The 15,396-nt window shown below is 32.1% G+C and overlaps 2 protein-coding genes across 7 annotated transcripts in view; one reads left to right on the top strand and one right to left on the bottom strand.

Annotated features, from left to right (window-relative positions):
- Nucleotides 1-15,396, bottom strand: part of LOC141461113 (uncharacterized) — a 33,729-nt gene that overhangs the window by 8,736 nt on the left and 9,597 nt on the right. For 4 of the 6 annotated variants that reach the window (XR_012462612.1, XM_074141816.1, XM_074141817.1 and 1 more), the window contains exons 2-14: nucleotides 13,743-13,900; nucleotides 13,329-13,635; nucleotides 12,497-12,619; nucleotides 12,026-12,370; nucleotides 11,781-11,907; nucleotides 11,391-11,656; nucleotides 10,657-10,789; nucleotides 9,398-9,887; nucleotides 7,664-7,959; nucleotides 7,025-7,176; nucleotides 6,494-6,702; nucleotides 5,238-5,388; nucleotides 229-528 (exon numbers count right to left, since the gene is read on the bottom strand). Coding sequence is in view for 5 of the 6 variants with exons in the window: in XM_074141816.1 (XP_073997917.1) it covers nucleotides 229-528; nucleotides 5,238-5,388; nucleotides 6,494-6,702; nucleotides 7,025-7,176; nucleotides 7,664-7,959; nucleotides 9,398-9,887; nucleotides 10,657-10,789; nucleotides 11,391-11,656; nucleotides 11,781-11,907; nucleotides 12,026-12,370; nucleotides 12,497-12,619; nucleotides 13,329-13,635; nucleotides 13,743-13,900 (3,057 nt within the window). In the remaining variant the exon portion in view is untranslated. The remainder of the gene's footprint in view (nucleotides 1-228; nucleotides 529-5,237; nucleotides 5,389-6,493; nucleotides 6,703-7,024; nucleotides 7,177-7,663; nucleotides 7,960-9,397; nucleotides 9,888-10,656; nucleotides 10,790-11,390; nucleotides 11,657-11,780; nucleotides 11,908-12,025; nucleotides 12,371-12,496; nucleotides 12,620-13,328; nucleotides 13,636-13,742; nucleotides 13,901-15,396) is intronic. The other 2 variants (XM_074141819.1, XM_074141820.1) reach the window with 2 other exon arrangements.
- nsl1 (non-specific lethal 1) overlaps nucleotides 14,332-15,396 on the top strand; it is a 68,874-nt gene continuing 67,809 nt past the window's right edge. The window contains exons 1-2 of the mRNA XM_074141822.1: nucleotides 14,332-14,523; nucleotides 15,241-15,368. The gene's annotated coding sequence lies outside the window, so the exon portion shown is untranslated. The remainder of the gene's footprint in view (nucleotides 14,524-15,240; nucleotides 15,369-15,396) is intronic.

Below are 15,396 nucleotides of genomic sequence, written 5' to 3'. Positions count from 1 at the left end.
TATTGACACACGATTCTGCGTAAAATTATGTCTTCTTTGCATAGACTGATGACATGCTAAGGTTTTTTTTTTTTAAAAAAAACTTATTTTTACATTTAAAAGTAATTATCCTAAAGTTCTGGGAGGAAGTTAATGACCCAGTGACAATAAAAAGAAAGAAAAAAAATCCAATTAATGTAATTACAATATACGTAATAAAACTTCAAAATTTTACACTTTTCTACTTACATCTTCACTTTCCTTTTCCGGCTTATTTTCTTTTTCTTCATCTCTTCTTTTTTCTCGGTCGCCTCGATCACCTCGATCCCTACTTTTCCTTTCTCTATCTCTTTCTTTTTTATCTTTTTCACGCTTCCTTTCATCTTTCAAATGTTTAATATGTTCTCTAAACCAATCTTCACGTGTAGTACTTGAATCTACTGCTTTGTACCTTGGATCAGAGTCTAATTTCTTTTTAACATCTCCCCAACGTGAATGTCTGTCAACATCATCACTCTCTTTCAAGAGATTCATGAAGTCTTTCTTAATCTGGAAAAATATTAAATAATAAAAAGATTAATAAAAACACAGCGTTTTAATTTTCCTTAATTTAAAAAAAAAAATACCTAAAAATTGGCTGTAATTAGTATCGTATAATTAAAATAAAATTAATATGTATACGATACCAGAAGTAAATTAAACTTCTTTATATTATTCGATTTCAACAGAAAAAGTATTTTCAAACGATATTATCAGCGAAGGTTACAAGTTGTAAATTTATTTTTAAAAAGTGAAAAAATTTCATATTCGACATTAAATTTCATTAAAAGTTGCGATTAGAGTGATGTAAGTCAAGATAATCAACTTTCTGTAACTCTCGCTGGGCAATAATAATGCCACATCCTAATCCTAAATTAACAAACACCATTTACTAGATTTTCGAAATTTTTCGAACCACTTTTTCACATAAGTGCATGCATTAGAACAAATAATTTATATAAAATCATTGCATTTTATTTGGAATTTTTTTTTGTAAATTTATATAAAAAATATAAACAATTCGAAAAGAACAAATATATCTCTGTTTTTAAGCATCAGAAATTAAATATATACATTAATTACCTAGAAAAGAAAATTAAAAAAATACGTATAAAAGAAAAATAAAATACATTTAAAACGTTATTTAAAAACAAAATTGGCTTATATTAATAAAGATGCGCCAAAATAAGTTTGTTTTTTAGGATTTTTGACCATTAAAAACAAAAAACAAATCATTGTCTTACCTCCTCAAACCTAACAAGTTGTATTTATTATTGCAATGTAGAGATAATAAAACGTAGGAAATTAAGCTCGACATCTGCTCACACAAAGTAATTTCATCAAAATTTTGAGTCTAAAAGGATAAAATTGTCTACATGAGAGATTAATTGGTAAAATGGGATTAGAAGGTAACGAAATTTTGAATGATATATTTATAAAAAAAAGTTGCGAAATGTTTATGTTAATTTGGTTCAAAAAACAGTGTTATGATTGTATTAGGTAGATAATAAAACAATTTAAATGAAAACAGTATTCTAATATTGCAATTAAACTTAATAAAACGGCAAGATAAGGCATTTAAAGTCACACTATGCTAAGCTAGCTAGTTTAATGAGACTGAACTACAAATTTTATATTCAAATAAGTCTTAGACCAAACCTACAAATATAGATGTTCTTAAAATAATAATTGCGAAATTTGGCGGCAATTATTACTGTACTAACTTTCGTATTTTCTTTAAACAATAAATTGTAAACCAATAATAAATTTGTATCTCCGGCCAAGATTTATGAAAGGAGATACATTGTTACACAGAGCATTTTAACTTCCTACTTTTCTTGCTCTTATGTAATAACCGAAGTGTTTCCGTATCAACATATGCAGCTTTCTCTTGTATTTCTCGGGTACTCAGTAGGATTTTCTAAACATTGCCCGAAAATATTAGTGTCAGTTGCAAATACCTGTTACATTTCGGGTGAATCTATATTTACGTCATTCTACGAAAGAAATCCCCTAAAAATAAATTCTTCGAAAATGGGAACGATACAAGATTACTAAACCTATTTTTCAAAGTCATTTTTTCATATTGGAATTTATCTCAGAAAAAAAAGGAATTATATTGACTTTAACGTAATCTGTTTCCCTCCTCATTCTGTTCGTTCTTGAATACATTTTTATCAGTTAATTATGCTTAATTGAAAATTAATGTTTATGAAACATCAAAATAACATTTGTTTCGTTGAAGCAACGAAGCCGTTCACAGCATGTTGTCACAATGTGCTCAGAATCGTTTTAAAAGAGAGAAATCCGAGTAATAAAGGAACCTGGAGCTAATGGCCAGATGTAACAAAAAAAAAAAAAACAAAATACAAGAGAAACCTGCACATGTTGGGTGATACCGAAGAATCAGTTAAAGAAAAACATTTAATAATACCTTTTGAAGAAATTCGCAAAACGGTCAAGATTTTTTCAAATTCAAAATTTTATCAATGAATTTCACAATAACATTATATACAAGGGCGAAAACTAATAGCATTTCAGACGGCTCCGTGTTACCTGAAATCATCGTTGCCTAATTGTATAAAATAGAAACTAAACAAACTTTTTAAAAAATTGTCTATTTAATGCGTTTTCTTTAAAAATCGAGATTTTAGTAGGATATTTAATTTTATTAACGTTATACAATTTATAAGGCCCCGAAATATTTCACATTACCAAGAGAAGTTGCACAAGGGAATTAAGCCTGAAGACATACTTTCGTCATTGAAACAGTAAAAAACATACAATTTAAAAAAATCAAAGGTCACACAATAATTTCTAACAATTAATGCAATTTGACTTATTTTCTTGTAGAAATGAATTTAGCTGACTGTACAGTTGTCCAGTCTGTTGGCTCTGTCACAACTTTAGAAAGCATCTGACCAGCATTGTAATGGACTGTTCTAGTCAACCTTCTTTAAAAAGTTTGCAAGTCTCGTAACATTAAAACGCAAAAGCATGATTTTTAGCTAATCCTTTTATCTCCAGATTATTAATTAAAAATGTTTCAAATAAAAGAAGTTGATTGAAAAATTGCTCTTCCCGTGCCAAGTTTAATGTAAATACAATTCATTTTCGAGAAAATTTCCAGGAAATCTTAAGATCCTATTATGTAAAATCTCACCGATTTTATCCGATTTTCGTAAAACTTCTGACTGTAGGTTAACCTCTAACAATTCTTGATATTATATATGTGACGTAACTTGATTTGAAAGAGAGAACATCTCACGATGGCACTTCCATAGAATCATCTCCCTATTCCAAATTTATAAAGACTTTGCAAAAAATTTACAACTTTTCAAATAACGAGATAAGCCATTATGTGTATATTTTGTATCTTTGATATGCGAATTTAAAAAAAAACTCGTTCAAGGGTTCCTAAAATTTTATTTTTCATTGACTACTGAATTTGCAATATTTTTTACTAAAAAAATATTTTCCTTTACCAGGAAGAAGGAAAAGTGAAAATGAAAATACAAAATAATAATAATAATAAAGACAAAAAATATTGACCAATTTTAAAGGCAAAACTTTAATTCTATACCTATTTACTTCTGTAAAATAAAGCTAATCATGAAGTGGATTCCACTTTAAAATCATCCAAAACCAATAACAAAATTTGTATAGTAAATGTTACCATTTCTATCCATGGTTGTTAATAATCCGTTCTTGTTGGCCAATAGGGTTTACAAGAGCCGAAAGCTGGTTATTCCTGTTGTAAGCATCTGCTAAATTCTTCACGAAATGTCCCCTTTGTAAATGTGTGGTTAAATTGATCTCGCGATTAACTTTCAAATATTGTTTTAGAATAGGAATTTTGGAATTTTTATAGTATTCCTATAAACTGGAAGCATGTTAAATTTTAATGAATCACACTGCAAATATCTAATCCAACCACCACCTTTTTTCAAAGGCTAACATATTTGTTTTTGTACTGGTTATCATGAGCCCTTTTACACTACAACGGAATCAGTGAAATAATAAAACAAGGTGGCCACAGAATTTTGGCGCACCTTTATTAAAATATTCAGGAAAATATTTCAAAGAATTTTGGAATTGATTATATATATGTATTAAGTATCTATTCATTTTTTCCTATCTTATTTACTGAAAGCCAAAATTGAAATGTAGTATTAATATGGTAAATATATATATAAAAATAAATTCTGTCTTTTTTTTTGGTGCGTACAGTGTTTTATTAAGTTTACTCGACTTGATTCTCTCGCTCTCTCTCACTGAATGACTGTCTGTCTGTCTGTCTGGACTGCGATGGATGACATCTCAGGAGAGGGCCAATGGGAGATGTTGCGACTCCACGCGTGTTGTGCGACATATATCCCTGTCACAACGGACAGATGCACTGAGTAGCCACCGACCAGATGACGACCCTATAGCCGCAGCAGGTGAAACAAAGTGTTTTCCACGTATCAACATTTCTTTCGTATTAACAAATATTTCTGTTTCAACAATATTTTTTTGTTGATTTGTTTTGTTTCAAAATATTATTTTTTTTTAAGTTAAAAATTGCGATCACACTTTATGTATAACATTTCTTTATGGTCTTATTCATTTTAGAAACTAAATATTTCAACTAATGATGGAAGGAATCAATAACTTAAAGCAAATAAAAATAATTAAACAAAAAAGGAAATGTTTAAAGCCGTCAACAAATAATAATTTTTCTTAAATGGGTGGTTACTAATGCACTTCTAACAGATTTTCTTTCAAACAAAATTTACAAAGACTATTAAATAATTAAAAAGATGATTCCAATCTTTTTCGTTCGTTTCTTAAAACTAGGAACTAAATAAATAAAAACAAAAATGTAAGGCATTACTTACCACATGCCACAGAACTTATTGCTACAATTTTTAATTTTAATAACGTACTCAACCAGTTGTCAATTCTTTTTTATTTTTTAATGTTTTCATTAAAAATATGAAAAGGGATTCTGGTGATAAGTTAGAAAAAATAAATAAATTGAATGCAAATTGGAACCATCTAACAAAACAACGAATCATAATTTTTCAACCACCTAATCAGGCTTCAAATTTTTTTTCTATTTTAAACTTAGCCTGTAATTTTGAAAGATGCTTAAACCATCCATGTGTGCAGACTAAGTATTTTAACACCTGTAACAAAAAATTAGACCGTAATTTGTAAGTACAATATTGCATTACCTGGTCCCTCTTCTGTACTTTTTCTTCTTTTTCACGTTTTCTAACTTCCAAGATGTATTCATTGAAGAGACTTTCACGTTCACGCATCTTCTCGATGTTTTTGAATCTTTCATCTTTTGCATACTTGGTAGCAAAGTCACCAAATGAAGACCTATACATGTAAAAGATATATAAGCATAAAAACAAATAAGAAATAGCGATGAATTTCTCACCTCACTTTCCTTTTTTTAACTGACAACTCTCTCAATTCTTAAATTTTCAATAAGAATTTTTTCCAATTAATGTTTTAGTACAAACAAAGAAGGGACACAAATTAAGATTGGCTGCAACGTTTCGGCCGCGAGTGATTTTATCTTAAAGAACGTTACTCTTGACAAAATTGTATGATCTTAATTAAGAGACCCTATACTTCGATTACAGCAACAGCTGAACTAATTAACGATTGAATTGGGCATTTTACTTGGAAAACATATTTTCTATTCCTTATTCCAAGACTAAGTTAAGCAAGAGGCATCCTTTCACATGGAATTCGTATTCCTGAGGGTAGACCAATGAAGTCTACTGCATCATTTCCTGGTAAAAGAAGGCTCCGAGAAGGGTGAAGTCAGATCACTCAATAGTATTCAAAGCCTAGTTTGCCCGAGCGTATATGCTTTGACGGATGCCCGCATCCACTGCAGCCTGAAGTTTTTTTTTTTTTTTTTAAATTTGACATACATATACATCCAAATTGAAGCCAGAGCCTGGCAACTAGCACTGAAAAAGTAAGCTCCTACTTGCTCTGATTTTGGGTATTGATTTTAAAAGAAAAAAACTACAATAACGCCTCAGACGTCACGATTAAGTAAACAGGGAAATCTTCCATCTGCACAGTTTGGTCCAAAAACATTAGACAGATTGAGAGGAAATATTAGATTACGCTTGTGAAGAAAGCTTCGTTCAAGGAGATTTCTGTCTTAAGAATTTGCATTTCTGAGGGTATTAGACAAATTTTTATACCAGCTCTGGGAAACTTTCAAGAAAGTGCCAAGTTGCGCACAGAACTAAAGTCTGCCATCGAAAACCCAGTGATTTACATTCCCTCAAACGAATAGAAATTAGTGCTTATTAACCAAAAACTATGATCAGATCAGGGGCAGCCAGCAGGGCAGACGGGCGGAAAGTTGGTGTGGTTGTGTGAACGAGGACTTAAAAAAAAGGAGATCCTGAAGTACGAGTTCAGAGAGTAGCCAGGTGAGAATAATTGGTATACTCACTTGCCATGGAGGTTAGCATCATGCATAAGTCGTCTGAATTCTTCTTTCTTTTCTTTCATTTTATTCCTCTTCTCTCGTCTCTCTTCTTCCGCTCTCTCCTTAACGTATTTCTCAAACACCTGCTTTCTCTCCTTACTTGTAAGCAATAAATATCTGGGATCAAAAACTATTTTATGGAGTTCCTTCTCCCAAGTACTAAATGCCGAAACCTAAACATAAACATTCCAAGAATGAGGATGTACATCTATATGACTGTTTTGGAAGTAAAATATTATATTTAATAATATAATATTGTATTTAATATTACATTATATTTATTTATATTGAGGTTGCAGTAAAATATTATAATTTTATTTTCAGATAGCAGAATGAAATTATCAGAGTAAAATTTATTTAATGTTTATCCAATGATTGGTCTTTGGTTTTGACAACCAATCCTGCCTGTTTTAAGCCGTACTCAAAAACAAAATTTTAATCAACGATTTCCACATCACAAATCACAAATAATCAATCCTTTACGAAAATAATTACCTCCTTCTCAGTTAACATCTCCCGGAAAGATTTTATTCTCGTCTCTAGAGGTACAATAGCTCGTTCTCTTGCTGCACGAACTTCTGCTTCCATAGCAGCTTCTTTGCCAATATCAATAGCTTTCTTCTCTGTTTTCTCTTCTTTTCCCTCAGCTAAATAAATAATAAATTACACACCTTTATTTAAAGTAAAAATACTACTAAAAAAGGCGGAAACAAGCTTTTTGTATGCGGTTTTGGACATTACGTCATAGGAGTTCCACTTGAACTCAACAATGAAAAAAAAAAGCTTTAGATAAATTACACAAAAATCGAAGTTAATAAATGTAGATGACCTATAAACTTTTTAATTATTAATTACATTGCGGAAAAATTAAAGAAATTTCAAATATCTAGATTTAATAAAACCAAAAAAAGTATCGTTCTGGTAAAAAGTTATCAGTACTTGCAAAAGAAAAACAATATAGATTTCAAAAATTAATAATAGTAATAGGTAGAGCGCTAGTACGTAATAATAGCTTAATATTAGTAAATAGTTCAGAAAATAGAAGTTAAAAATCTTAAAACGATATTTTTAGCGAATACTTTTCTTAAAATGTTTGCACATTGAAATTTCAGAGAAGGAGTTATTCTATATTACCTTTAGGTGTCTCCTCTGTCTTAACTTTCTTAGACGGTGGTGTAGAAGAAACATCATTTGCTTCTCTCTTAGTTCCAGTCTCGGATCCACTGCTATTCGTCTGCATTGCACTGGTTGCCATTCCACTAGTACTGTTACTACTGTTACTTCCTCCACCAGTTACAACATCTGGCGGGTTTGACACCAATTTGTCAACGTCAGCACGTCCAGTAAGTTCATCTGGTCTTTCCCACACTGATGTGCGAGAACTAGGATTGTAGAAGAAGACTCTACCATCGCCCGTCCAAACGACGCACCTACAAAAATACATGAAAATAATTCTAAATAAATGAAATTAATGGCCCAAAATCAAAGAGGCACGCGTAATTGCAATCAAATCGTCTCCCAAAAATTAGTTACCCCTTGAACGTCCTAATGCATCTGTATATAACCGTGAATTCATTGATAAAATTACTTATGCAACTAAAAATAAAGCAGAAAAGGAATGACTTCTACTGTTCAATTTTTTTTTTTTTTTATTGGGTGGTTCAGAGCAATAAAAAAACATTAGATAGATTTGGAAGATTTATTTATTCAGCATATATTTATTTACTCGGAAATGTTGGGCAGATTTCAGGAAGAGGAGGAAATGGCCTCTCACTTGCGATGCAATCGAGCAGTTGCTCTATGAAACCTTTCTAACTTTGATACCAAAGGAAATAGTAGCGCAAAAAAAGGTAGTAGAGAATCTCCTCAACCTTTTTAGTAGAGGAGGTTTCGTCTACACTAGATCCAAAAAAAGGGAAGGCCCAATAAGACTCTTGTGGCTGTGGTGCCGATATATATATATATATATATATATATATATATATATATATATATATAGAGAGAGAGAGAGAGAGAGAGAGATTCATATATATATATATATATATAGAGAGAGAGAGAGAGAGATATTCAAAAAAAGGGAAGGCCCAATAAGACTCTTGTGGCTGTGGTGCCGATATATATATATATATATATATATATATATATATATATATATATATATATATATATATAGAGAGAGAGAGAGAGAGAGAGAGAGAGAGAGAGATATTCAAAATGACTAAATAAAAAAAAATCGTACATTAAATCTGAGAATGAAAATTGCTTAGTAGGTATTTAGTTAAACTTTTTTAAGTAATATAAAGTTGTTTTCTGAAATGAAAAGTTAATAAAGAAGATACTGGAGGAATTATGAAGTGAAGACGTAGAAAGCAAAACGAAAGATTAAATATGAATCGTGAGAACCGGAAATTAGGAAAGATGGACAAAAAACAAAATTTTATAGAGAAGATAGTACAATACCGAAATAACCTTTCGAGAATTTTGAAGTCGAATTAACCTATGGGTGCATAGAAATACAAAAAGAGAATATATGAATAACCCTATTATCCAAATGCAAGAGGGAAAACTACAGAAAATGATGTGTGAAGTTTATAAAAAAGAGAATAAGGATTTGAGAGAGTTCAAACCGGCAGAAGTTCGAATGTCTGCAAGAGTAAAAACGGATTCTTTTAATCAAAAACGGAGGATAAATACGAATAGGAGACAGGAATAGAAGTTTGCTTAAAATTTTAAGGAGGCATTAACACCAACATATCGCTCAACCCACCAATCACCTAGTGTACCATCAGATCTGTTTAACCATTTCATAATTTTTACAGTAACATCAAAATAATTCTAGGAAATCGTATTGATAACTTAAAGGCATACCAAGGTGTTCCTGGTACTGGATTACTGGAAACTGGTTTGCTTTTATCTTGACTAGTCGCAGTAGGTGTTACTGTGATTGACGATGTCGGTGCAGCAGTAGTCACAGCGGCCCCTGCTGGTGATAGTTGCTGCGCCTGCATCGGTTGAATTTGCTGTGATATAGGAGTTACTGCAGGTACCACTGCTGCAGCTACCTTGTCCTCATCGTCTTTCCGTCTGCTTGAACTAGAGCCAACTTTATCCTCCTCAATAACTTCTCCATTAACAGCAATAGAAGATGTTGATTGGTTGGCTCCTCCAGCAGCACCATTACTCTTATCATCTTCTCCAGTTTGAGCACCATTTGAGGGTTCAGTTACTGCAGGTTGGCCACCTTGACTAGATTCATCATGTTTGGATGCTGGAGGTACTGTAGTATTTGTCACTGATGTGCCACTTCCAGGAGGTCCTCCTCCTGCTAACATGCCTTGGGTTGCAGAAACTTTGGCAGCTACAGATTTAATAAAAAATAGATTAAAAATTAATAAGAGTAAAATTAAACTTAAAAAGCACTCATATTTCATAATTAATTAAGGTAATAGATCACCTCTTTCTTTTTAAATAATTAGATCTGTTATAACTAAAACCGAGGTAAGAAAAACTCGGGGCCTCCATACAAAAGTAAGATGTGCATTTAGGCTATTGTACCAATCGAGATGGGTTCAATTAAATTTAATAATTATTCTGACAAATTAAGGCTTAAAAATAAATATGTTAGTATAAAACTTCTTTTTTTTTAAGTTTAGTGCAAAATGTTTTCATGTTTTCTTGATAAATGTTTAACCACTTATGAAAAAAAAAGTTGTACTTTAGTAAAGAAAAAACTTGAGAGTGCATTACGAAACATTATAAATAAGTCTGATTAACTAATTTAAAAAAGTATGAAGACAAAATCACTTCATTTTTATCTACTTGCCAAATGTTTCGGCACTAAAGAGTAGTTCTGATATGATTCTTAGGGATGTTGTGTGAAAAAGTAGCACTCTTAGAGCTACAGTTTCGGTCGTGACGAAACGTTGAGTAAGTAGAGAAAAGCGAGTTTTGAAGACCTATAACTATCACAAACTCAAGTTCATGAGTTATAACATATTGGCAAATAATACATTACTGAATAAATATAAGAACTACCAGACAAATTTTTAAGACGACTGCTAGTCACATTATAAATATATCTATAACTTAATAAAGTATTGCCGAGGTTACTATAATTAGAAAAATACCTTCAAGATCCTTCAAGGCTTGTGGTTTCTCCCAAACAGATTCACCAGCCTTTGCGTTATAATAGTAAAATCTTCCATCGGGAGCTCTATGTTCAGTCCATTCAGCGGCTCTAGCTACTATTTCTGGATCCAACTACATAATTACAGAAATAACAATTATAAAACATTTCTTAATATGCATCGGAAAATGTTATTAACATTAACCATACTTAAATCAGTTTTGCTAAACACGAGTTTATTATGTAAATAAATACCATTTTACTTGCACGAATCAAGAATTTGGATGAGAGTAGCAAAATGTAGCTTCAGAACTCTCGTAACAGTTTAGTACTAAAGCAGTTCACAAAAATTTAATGCAAACTGTTATTCCATCTTTAATTGCCTCGTCAAACAGTTTTAAATTTATTAAATGCAAAATATCAAACAGCTTTGTTTTAAAGTTCAGCTACCTAATTAGGTAACACGCAGTATGTATTAAAGCATTAACATTTATTTTTAAGCTATTAACATTTTTTCAAGAAAAAAAAGTAATTACAAGAAGGGCTCGGACTCTCGCTTACTAGTCCGCGTACATAACCACCCAAATACACCGTTTAATAAAAACTATTTCTTAGGAATGAAAAGCCCTCAAAACGAATATTTCGAGTGAAAACGCAATTTCAAATATTTACTATGATAGCTTTACTTTCCTTATCTAGTAAGAGGAAACAAAAATTACTAAATAAATTTCTCACCTGAGTCAGCGAGGGATCTTCTTGTTGATTCATTGGATGTGGCATAGCTGACATAGGAGGGGCAGATATGGTAGGAGGTTGCTGAGGCCCCATTGGTCCTGTTGCCCACGGTGGTGGAAACCCTCCTGGAAATGGAAATCCTGGTGGAGGCATTCCGAAAGGTGGTGGACCACCATAACCGGGTGGAGGACCGCCAAATCCTGGAGGTGGCATACCCATCTGAGGTCCCCCTGGAGGTCCAACAGGCATCATTCCTGGTGGCATACCTATGATTTAACGATCATATTTAAACTTAAGAGACTAAACAGTATAGCTCCGCTACTTGGATTAAAACTCCAGTAATGGTTAAAACTATATTAAAAATAAAATAAAATAAAATTAAGATATCACCTGGGGGAGGTTGTTGTTGCATATCCATTCCTTGAGGATTAGACTGTAGGCCATTTTGTGGTTGATTTTTATCATCATTTTGTGAAGCATTTGGAACCACACCGGCAGCTTGAGCCATGGCTTCAACCTGGAATAAGTTAAACTCTAAACAATATTTACGATTTCACTAAGAGATCCGAGACCGAAAAGAAAAACAAAAAATCAAATAGTCTATTAAAATACAGGATTTTTTTTTCACTACTCACCTGTTCTTGCAATAATATTTTTACATTTCCTTCTGGCTTCGTCCAAGTAGTTTCTCTTGTTCTTGCATTATAGAAATAACTTTTTCCATCTCCTGATTTCGCTTCAACCCAAACTTCACCAGAAAGGTCAAGCTGGGGTGGAGGGCCACTTCCAGGAGGTCCTCCTGCTGGATGGCCACCCATATTAGGAGGAGGCATGTTCATCTGAGGCGGAGGGCCTCCAGCACCAGGGCCTCCTGGACCATTTGGAGGTGGACCACCTCCTGAAGGGCCACCGCCTTGCTGCCCAGGGGGACCGCCACCTTGCTGTCCACTGTTACCACCTCCGCTGTTTCCTCCACCAGGCTGAAATAAATTAAGGTTGTCATTAAATGAGCGATTTAATCAAAAATAGCCTAAATAAATAAAAATAACTTCTAAAAGAATTTTTATATTTATGGGAAATTTAATAAATTCTAACTTTATACTTACTGGTTGCATCATCTGCGGAGGGCCGTTCGGATTAGGACCTGACATTCCTGGGGGAGGAGGTCCAAAAGGGCCAGGAGGTGGCATCATAGGCCCTCCAGGACCCATCATATGTGGCGGAGGAGGCTAAAATATATTTATATTTTTCTTAGTTATCAAATGTGTGTTTTTCGTATAACAACTTTAAACTTTTAGAATTACCGTAGTCAAAATGTCGCAGCATTTAGAAAAATATATATCTAAAAGAATAGCTTAGTTATTTCTTTTAATATTAGTTACATACTGATTTTTTTAGTTACTAATCAATAACTAAGTGTAAGTACATAAATAGTACATGTATACGTATAACTATATTTATACTATTTGTTACATATTAAGTTATAATTTAGTTACTTAGACATGTTGCGAATTATACTCCATATGAACATTTAAAAATATAGGGATTTATTTAATAGGAGAAAGCTGATTGTTAATCCGAACATTTAAATTTGAGCTCATACAACATGTTTAGCTCATTAATAATAATAATAATAATAATAATAAATTATACATTCCTAATTCATCAGACCTTAAATTACGAAGGTTTTTTTATCCCCAATGGCCAGAGGCGGTATTTTTCCCGGATGATGAGCAACCAATAAGGTACCAGAAATGAAGAGTAATAATTAAGGACTTTTAGAAATGTTTTCCAGACCGTTGCCGAAAAAACCTAATAATAATAATAATAATAATAATAATAATAATATTCAACCAAGCATGAAAGAAGTTAGTTTGAAAGAACTTGGGTATTGACATTTACAATGATACTATTAAAATACGAAAAAATCCAACTTACACCCATGCCTGGTGGACCTCCTCCAGGAGGCCCCATCATGTGTGGAGGAGGACCACCGGGATGAGGAGGCATTCCTCCGGGCGGCATAGGACCCCAACTAGGGTCATAACCGGGTGGAGGAGGTCCGCCTCTAAATCTGGGCCCTCTAGGGCCTGAGTTAAACGGAGGTGGCGGTCCATGGCCTCTAAAGCCTGGAGGAGGTGGACCTCTGGGTCCAAAACCTCTGCCCCTGAACCTAGGCGGAGGTCCATGAGGTGGCCCACCTTGGCCCATTCTTGGTCCAAAATCCATTCTGTTACCCGAACGCCTTTGAAAGCAAACATATTACACAAATATATACATTAATAAATTTCATTTTAATACCATTAAAAAAAAAAAAAATGAATTAAGTAACAGTTGCAAGAACACAAATACCTAAATCCACCTCTGCCACCTCTAGGCTTCTGTTGCCGGAATTCACCTCCATAATCTTCATCTTCATCTTCCATTTGTTCATCCCCGTCAACATTTTCATCATAATCTTCAGCGTCTCCCGGTGAATGATCAATTCCAGAATCGTTCATATCATCCATCTTAAATAAAAACAAAGAATTCTATTTAACTATTAACAAGCCATTTACGACAGTCACACAGCAGCAGCAATGGCCGAAGCCAAATTTACACAACTACATTACCAACCTAATGATTTTTATCAATTATTAATAACAATAAAAATATATTTCAAAACATACTAAAAAGGTCTTCATATTTTTAAATACACATAATTAAAAATATTTTAATTTTAATGATTACTCTTTTATAAAGAACACAGAAGATTTTTTGAGTGAAATAATTTTAAAGGTGAAATCGAATTTCATTAAAAACGAAAATAGGTAAAATATAATCTCGTTTATAACGTTATTATTGTTATAACATTAAAACATAGCATCATCTAAAATTTATTCTTGTGATTATTTATTTGAGGTTAATGTTTTGGCGACACTGAGTCAAATTCAGTGAAAATTGGCTGCCAGTTTTTGAAGTCTCTTTTATATTGTTATCAATTTCGTTATAAATTTAAAGTTTAAAGTGTGAAATTATAAAAAATGAAAAATATTACTTTTGTGGTTTGGACATTTAATGTCTACCCATAATTTTGTAAAAATTTAGTTTCGTTGTGGGGAAATATTTTATGTGGGGAGATGAATATCTGGTAGTATGTGAATTTATATGACTTAATTTAATGTTAGAAAGAAAAAAATTGTATTTAAAACTACAGATCGTCAGTCTGATAAATATTTAGAAAGAATCTGATGAAAGGTTACAATTGTTAAGAAATGAAAGTTCTGTTAAATTGACATTCCATGTAGTTAACAACACAAATAGAATATTTAATAATACAGTAACTTATTCATAGTATACGTGAAGATTACAGTTTAATATGATTTTATCAAAACTGCAAAAATAATTAATAAATTAACAATTTGCAGCAAACGTAAATCATAAAGTTAATATTATGATGCACGGTTTTGTGGCATTACTTTAAATTGACAAGTTACCAAAAATTATTTTATTTACAAATGTTTGTTTTTTCTTTCCTAGTGATTAAAATTGGTTTAAATTCTGTTTTGCCACGATAGTAAAATCATGCAACATTTTTTTCACTTAAGAAGTCGAAATTTCTTCATACCATAGCTTCAGTGATAGATTTATCATTCATGAGAGGTGCCGATTTTAAGGTTGCGATAGAGGTAAAAAAAGTATTCGGATTTCTACAATTGCAATTTTTTTTTCTTTTACCCATAAAAAAAATAAATTTTTCTGTATGTTGTTTACATAAGAGTTGCATTTTATCTAGACCAAATTTTCAATATTTGTTGAGATTGTTATCACTTTTGACCGTTTTAATTATGTTTCTTTTTTGTGTGTACAGATCAGCAATGCCATGGAAATAATTTATCCAAAAAGTGGAAGAGTGATGAATCTCTTGTGTTTTAAAATTTTAAATTGGAATTACAAATTTTATAGCGAAATTATTACTTGATGCCCACATCAAACCAAGTAAGATAGAGTTTATTTATTTGCGATA

Source organism: Rhodnius prolixus, unplaced genomic scaffold, assembly GCF_049639745.1.
Source record: "Rhodnius prolixus isolate KJV_2025 unplaced genomic scaffold, Rpr scaffold_6, whole genome shotgun sequence".
NCBI lineage: Eukaryota > Metazoa > Arthropoda > Insecta > Hemiptera > Reduviidae > Rhodnius > Rhodnius prolixus.
Note: the sequence above shows the minus strand (reverse complement) of the source record. Positions and strands in the feature narration are given on the sequence as shown.